The following is a 7,641-nucleotide window of genomic DNA, read 5'->3' as shown; positions in this document are numbered from 1 at the left end:
ACTGCATCGTATTAAAAGAAACATTGCTAATTGTTGGAAGCTATCTCTGTGTTAGCTGCTGACATCTTTCTGTCCTGATTTCTGAATGTCAAGGATATCCGAGCAATCACGAAGATGAAAACAAATGAAAATTAATAACCAAATTATAAACAGTGTGTCCTCTCCTATCCTACACTGTTAGTTTATTGTCAGAGGGTTTATGCCAAAGTGATGGAAAAAACTAATTTTAGTGATTGTCAAACTTCATATTTCTACTTTGGTAGGTCTGTTTCTTTTTTAAAGATTTTTTTTCCGCATTTTTGCCTTTTTTATTGGATAGTGGATAGAGAGGAGGCAGACAGGACACAAGAGAGATAGGTCTGAAAATAATGATAATTTCCTCCAAATCTTAGGCAATGTTTCTCTCCCAGATAACCTGCCACATCCAGGTGAGAGAGCATGAAGTTGCAACAAGCCTTAGAGGAGTTTGACTGTTCAGTAATATGAGTTCCGTATAGTGAAAAATAATGTCGAAGAAGCACAACACAAAGCTTGTCATTTACCAGCTGATCTTCATTCTGACCTTCACCTGGTCACATGCTTTGGATAGTGACTGATTGGCAGTGACAAATGGCAGAATTTAACAGGATGAGGGGGTCATCAATAAGAGTTGACCTCAGTAGGAAGCCAGAGTCACCTCTGTTTGAAGGTGTAAAGAGCACAGAGACGTTATTTTGGTGGGGGGAACATCGAATAATTCAGGGTCTGAAAGCTGGACAGAGGTCTTGGAACATTCCTGGGATAATAGATATAAATGTGTTAAAGCTTCTGTTCTGTCAGAGGACCCAAAATTTCTTGCTGTGGCTCTGACGAAGCATGACTGAGTATGAGGAGAGGAACCTGAGGAGTTTTTAAAAAAAAAAAACATGTCTCTGCATCCTGAACAACAGCTTGGAGGTTTATCACCAGGCCCTTGTTACTGATTTAAAACAACAGATTAAATTTACTATAGTGACATTTTAATTTGGCTTTCCTGCATCCTTTTAATCAGGATCAGAATCAGATTTATTTGCCAAGTATATTAACACACACAAGGAATTTGGTTCTGGCTGTTGGTGTCTAAATATACAGCAATATACAGACAATGTATGTATTATTTACAGACAATACACAATATATGCATCATGTATGAGAATGATATTGTGATACATTAATAGAGTAGGTTTGCCCATTCAACCATGCTGAAGGAGTTGTCTTTCTTTAAACCATAACAGGAGTGACTGAACCTATAAAGATCTATTATCTGAGTGCAAAATGGCTTTTAGACTGATATTGATAAATGTGATTTGCGTTAGAAAGTTGTGTCTGTCAATATGAGTAGCATCTGCTCTGGATGAAACATTTGAGGCAGTATTGTCTCTAATCTAGCCAAGACTTTTGTCAGCTGCACAGCTTGCGATTGTTATCACACTGACAAAAACACACAGATGTAAGTAAGCATACCCACAACACCCCGAGGAGGAAAACAGTGCATCATAGCTGCTGAAAATGAATGCAGCCTTAAATGGAAAGCAGTGAGACATGAAATGCATATGGAAAGAAATATACTGTGCTGTTAGCAAATTGTCTTTTTGGCTAATCTCATTCCAATAGACAAAAAAGGATCAGACAGGGACAAATTATTAAATGAGCATTAATATGCACTGATACTAACAGTTCTCTCTGGTTGAGGCCTTGCAATACAATATTTGATACATTCTGGGTGTACAATGAAGTCTCTGCATTCACCTTGTTGCATTTCTTAAAGAACTAAAGAACATTTGGAGGTCCTTAAAAAAAAGATGGGAAGCAGCCTCCAGCACCCTTTATGAGAAAATAACATTTCTGGTATTGACAAAGGATCTATCCAAAGACTTTGACATTTACTTTGAGTTATCTCAGTGTTGACTAATGCGCAATGGTACCGTATATGCAGTATCAAAGAATAGTGAAAGATAATCTTTAAAGATAGCAAATACACAATAAACTGCAGATATTATGAATAGTTCCTTAGTGATTGTATTTAGCCGAGCATAAACATGTTGTAATTTGTATTTTTTCTTGAAAAGCAATTCATTATAGATAAAGGTAATACCATGCCTCAATAGCCTAGATGTATAACAATTATTTGTATATATATATATTTATAAAAATAAATGTTTCATTGGTACATTAAGGTTTCATTGACATGGGCTGAGAGATGAAAAGTTGCATGTTACTAAGTGAGGCTAGAAAGGCTTCATCTGGCACTGTGCTACCACCCAAGAGGTGTTAACAAGACATGAAGACTAGCTGCGAAAGGTCAGAGAGAGGGCAAGCGTGGATGGATACTCATTTCCCATGTAGCACAACGAAGGACACAACTCTTCTAGAGTGGAGTTCATTTTCATTCTTGTTGTATTTTTACTACGCTCCTTTGCTGGCATGCAAAATGTGTGCATATCTATGCAAGAACTTCTTTCATTTTTTTTTGTTTTCTCATTTTTTGCATTTGAAGATATTCAACACATACGATGCCAGAGAAAATCTGCTGTATATTATCTAGTTTACCTAGATATCTAGCTCTTGTTATTCAGGTCTGGGCCAACACAGATCTTTTTAATCGCTTTGACAAACATTGCCTCTCCAATGTGCCATAAATCAAAGCAGGATACAGTTGTGGCTCCATCAGTAGGGCCTAATCTGAATGTATCAGCTGGTGTCAACTCAGGGACAAAAAATCCATATGCCTTCTGTGTCTGTGCTTTTCTGTATTGCAGGTTGCTTTATATTGTTTTGGCCTGCGAATGGTATTGTTGACCAACCTGCAAACAAAGCCAGCTGGTGGGAGGTAAGAAAAAGCACCTGGCAGACAATATTGGCTTCCAAATAGAGCACATTACAATGAATATGTACACCATCATATAATACTGCTTACAGGAGTAAACATCTAAACAGTAAGTGATTGAGTGGGAATCCATTTAAACCAAAGCTGAAAAAGACTGAGAGATTAAAATTCATAGTTCACAAGTATCCATTCCCCTCCAATTTACTAAATTCAGGACAGACTGATTTAATGGAAAGACATCTGAAGAACCACTCAGTGCTTGCCACACAAGGCTGCAATTTCATACATAATCTCATACATCAGATGGAAGTGCCTTTTTGTCTTGATGGGAGTGGTGGACATTGGCTTTTCAATGGAACATTACTGCCATCTAGTGTTTCTATTAAGCAACTACTTGCAGGCCTGAGGGCAATACTGATGGACATACTGTATTTGCAGTTCTCCTGCCATTTGATATTGTTTCTTGATTGAAAATAGGGTAGAGGACTTTGGGTCAAGAAACTGTGAAAACAAACTGAAAATTGCTCTTGCTTTCTACAGCAACATGTCAAGGCACTTAACCTTGGTTAACTACATCTGAACAACTGAAGACTGCAGGGCTGATCTCACTGTGTACATGTGTTACTGTATGTGAAGAAGGAGTTTGCTGAGAAAGAATAAAAAGTCTACAAGATTAGAAGATTAAAAAGATTAAAAAGCTTAGACAGTTGTATTGCTGAGAAGATTGAAAATTTGACATTCAGAAACAGTGGGTTAGAGGACGTTTCTGGGCAACGCAGAAATAGCTGGATACTACTGGAAAATTCGCTTCGTGTCATTGGAAACAACTTTACATATTTAGTTTTGAAACTCCGACAGGAAGACGTCAGTGAGGCATTATTGCTATATCATTGTGAGCTTTGCATCCATGTTAGGAGGGAAATGGATGAACCTACAGCAACCAGCAGGGGGAGATAATAATGTAGGGTGTTGGTATGGAAATCTCCAGATAGAAATCTCCTGTAAGAAGGTTGTACTGCGGGAGATTTCAATTTTAAATCCTTTGTCACTGCAAAAAAAACTGCAGGAAATGACTGAATCCTCAACAGTTATTAGCACTATGTCACACGTACACCCTTTGTGCTCATAATGTGTTTGTGGAAACCTTGAGAAGTTGATTAATGGTTCTGGTATTGAGATGTTTAACATTTACATGGACTTATTTTTACAGTCTTACCACACTTTGAGGTGCATGTGTAGCACTGGGTTTCTAGTGCACCAGCATTCTTTACTCTATATGCTGAACTCATTAAAAAAAATGTTTTTTTAATCCATAGCTTCCTCCAAACAAAAGTGTCTCAGATAATTTCAAAATTGTTAGACTTTTTATTTCCTTTTTTTTCTAAAATCTCAACTAATAAGACTAGAAATCTACTTTATTGTGAGAAAATAAAACACCACATGAGAAACTGTTGATGTACTATGCAATCAGCACTGTATTTACAGTATATAGTCTTCCCATCTAACTTAGTGTACATATTATAGTGTACTTCATATTTTCATATTAAAATACACTGTGATGAGAAAAAGTAGCAAAGTAGTACAACAGGCCTTCAGTAAATACCACTTTACTTGAGTAAGTTTTTGTTGAGAGCACTAGTCAACTCTGTGATAGTTTATTACAGGTCAATTGCATTGGATTGCATTCTAATGTACAGGAGTTTCTATTTTATTTACTTATTTATTTACATATTGTTCCATGGTAGATAAAGTATTCAAAATTATTACTTAAGCAAAAATAGCAATACTGCACAAAAAACTCACGTTAAAGTCCTGCATTGGAAATTTCACTTATGTACAAAAACATCAATGACAAAATATATTTTAAAGTACTTATGCAGAACGGCCCTTGTCAGTGTTATATTATATAACTGGGACATTATTACTAACGCATTAACATGTCAGCAGTACTACTATAATGTAGTTGGTTGAGATGGAGCTAATTTTTACTACTTTATGTACTTTTGGTTAGTACAAGTAATCTAAAACAATTTTAGAACGGAACAGAATAAAATACATCTTTATTGTCCACCAGGGTGGAAAATTGTCTTCGGCTCACCAAAGTCATGTGTAGTGCGTCTTCACCAAATGAAGACGCACTACACATGACTCTTAACAATTATATTCTACTTGCTGATCATATGTTTTGTGTGTAAAATCTAATAACTATGGCTGTGAAATGAATGTAGTGCAGTAAAAAGTACAGTATTTCAGGCTGAAATGTAGTGGAGTGAAAATATAAAGTAGGTGGAATCAGTATAGCATAAAATGAAAATATTTAGTACCTCAGTTTTTGCTTTGTACCCTCTTGTACTTGTCTTACATCTGACCTCACTATCCATTATCATGATTGGCTATGAAGTCAAAAACAGGCAGTGTTGTCACAGTAATAAAGACCAGCTTTATTTTGTCTTCTTACAGTAGCTAGATAGATTAAAGGATTTTCAAAAAAAAAAAAAAAATAGATACAAGTGGTAAATCTGCCAGCTGAAAATCCTTTCTGAGCTGTAAAATATTGTAAATCAATCATGGCATCACACTTTGTAATAATGATTTCAGCAAAATGAGTTTACCCCTCTCACAGAAGTGTTATTATCATGAACCAAAAAGTGCCTTGTTGAGAGATTGTTGCAGCATTTTTTTTTTTTTCGTCAAATGTGACAAACAGATCTATATCATTTTCTAGCATTAACCGATGTTTAGTGGACTACACCAACAATTATATCTGCAGCTTATATGTTTTTTTTTTCTTTTTTTTATGAAAATGCTGGAATGAAAATTCTTCATTAACAGATTCCCAAATGAATTAGATTCATCCTGCTGAACAGACTCACATATTCTAGTGACAAAATGGAAATGTATCCAAAATCAGATGTATTTCATTCAGAATGTCATTTGAAATTGCCTGAGATTAAAACAAAAGAAAAAACACACATCAAACAATTTAACATTAAACTGAAACAATGTAGCAAATAAAACTGGGAAGTATATCAAGTTACTCCGTATAGCCGTTCACATTTTTTTTATGAGAGTAAAAGATTTAAGCTCCTTATTTTTGTAGGGGAAAGTCAAAAAGTCCTATGACACACATTACTGTTGAGCAGTGATGGTACAAAATGTTCAAATCCAGTTTCAATATTATGTACTTCCACAACAAATAAACAAATATGATACAGTAATAGCAAACTCTCTTAGACTACTGTTAAACTTGTCAAAGCAATTGTATATGCTTTTTACCAGCCCTCTAAAAACTGACTTGTCAGTTTCTCATAGAGATGAATAGTTAGCTCTGTTATAACCACCACTTATATCATAAGTAACCTGAGGTATGGAGCAGTCTGTGAAAAAGTTTGAGAAGGCCAAAGTACACAGTGTGTTATCCTCTATGGGCCCAGAAGCAGCCTCAGTGTGACAGTAGACAGGAGGCTGGGCTGGGCCTGTACGCAGGCTCTCCCCGAGTTTCTTTGAAGGTCCAGAGCAGCTAGTCCATGGCTCAGAGTAAAGGAGACCACCAACTAAATGGTGAGCATCATAGGAGGCAGGATCTGGGCTTCCCATCTCTGGCTGCACCCGCACAGGCATACTTTGATAAAGGTCCTGGTCACTGACCATATTGCTGTAATCAGGTCCCAAGAGCTCGAAGAATTCTGCAGCTTCAGGATTTCCTCGTTCCAAGTCCTTCAGTGTCATGCCAGATGTGGAGCTGACTTTGGAACAGTTGGCTGGCTCAGTAAAGAAAGAGGGAGGCAGATTGCGATGCCTCAGGGGTGGCTTCTTGGCCTTTTCTCCCCTTATATCCTTCACAGGACTGAAGAGGGCTGCCAAGCTCTTGCTCTGTAAGTTGGCATGGACCCCATCACGCTTAGGTAGAGTTTTGCTCTGCAAAGGGCTGGGCTGAGCCAGGGGGGAACCCTGTCTTTTAACTGGGGCATCTGCTACATTTCCTGGTGTTATAATGCCCGTGCACCTTTTGATCTGCTTCTGTAGATACTTCCGGTGATTGACTTTCCTCTTGGATTTCACTGGCTTGTCCAGAGCCAGCTTGATATTGCTGGAGGCTGAGTCTATGAAGCTCAGCAAGTCTCTAGTGGTCTCTTTGTAGTCCTCATCATTTTCTGCCTCACCCAGGAGACTACCATCCAGAGTTTTCTCCATGTCGTACTCCATCACAGAACCAGGGAAGCAGAAATTCATGAACTGAGGGTTCATGATTGCAGTCTGAACAGCCATTACTCTGTTGAGCCCAGCGGCTACACCTATGGCATCTGCTGTGATCCCTGAACCAAAAGTTTCTTCAGAGCATGTCTCTTTTCCTTTGACAAACACTTGGTCCTGATGCTGCTCATGAGCTTCCTGTAAACATTCCAGAGTAGAAGTGATGGGCTCTGAGGAAAGCAAGGAGATCTTTCAGGGGGCTGGACTAATGATGTCAGAACATCAAAGAGGAGGGGCAAAGGGACCGCAGGACTTAACTCTTTGCTTGTGCCCGGCCACCTGCATCTAAGAGGGATTTGTCTGAAATTCCCTGCTGAGTTGAGGACAATAACCTCCGTCAGAACTCTCCCCCTCTAGTTTAACTGTTTGTGTGTGCTCTGAACCAAAAAACGCTTTCATGAAACTGGAGAATATTACTGTAACACTGAGCAGAAAAGCCTTTAAAATCCTGTTGTATAGAGTATTTCTGCCAGGCAGGATTGTTGTACAAACACTTCTCTATTAGACTTAAAACTAAATATCCTGTTTTGTTTTACATGACT

The 7,641-nt window shown here is 37.9% G+C and overlaps 1 protein-coding gene across 1 annotated transcript; it reads right to left on the bottom strand.

Moving 5' to 3' along the window:
- Nucleotides 1–6,151: 6,151 nt before the first annotated feature.
- On the bottom strand, nt 6,152–7,384 carry LOC121898214 (protein FAM181B). Its single transcript, XM_042413139.1, is given in 3 exon segments — nt 6,152–7,278; nt 7,281–7,351; nt 7,353–7,384. Coding segments are annotated over 3 exon segments (1,230 nt in total).
- Nucleotides 7,385–7,641: the final 257 nt, after the last annotated feature.

Source organism: Thunnus maccoyii, chromosome 6 (genome assembly GCF_910596095.1).
Source record: "Thunnus maccoyii chromosome 6, fThuMac1.1, whole genome shotgun sequence".
In the NCBI taxonomy this organism is placed as follows: domain Eukaryota; kingdom Metazoa; phylum Chordata; class Actinopteri; order Scombriformes; family Scombridae; genus Thunnus; species Thunnus maccoyii.
The sequence above is the reverse complement of the archived record's forward strand: the minus strand, read 5'-3'. Positions and strand labels throughout refer to the sequence as shown.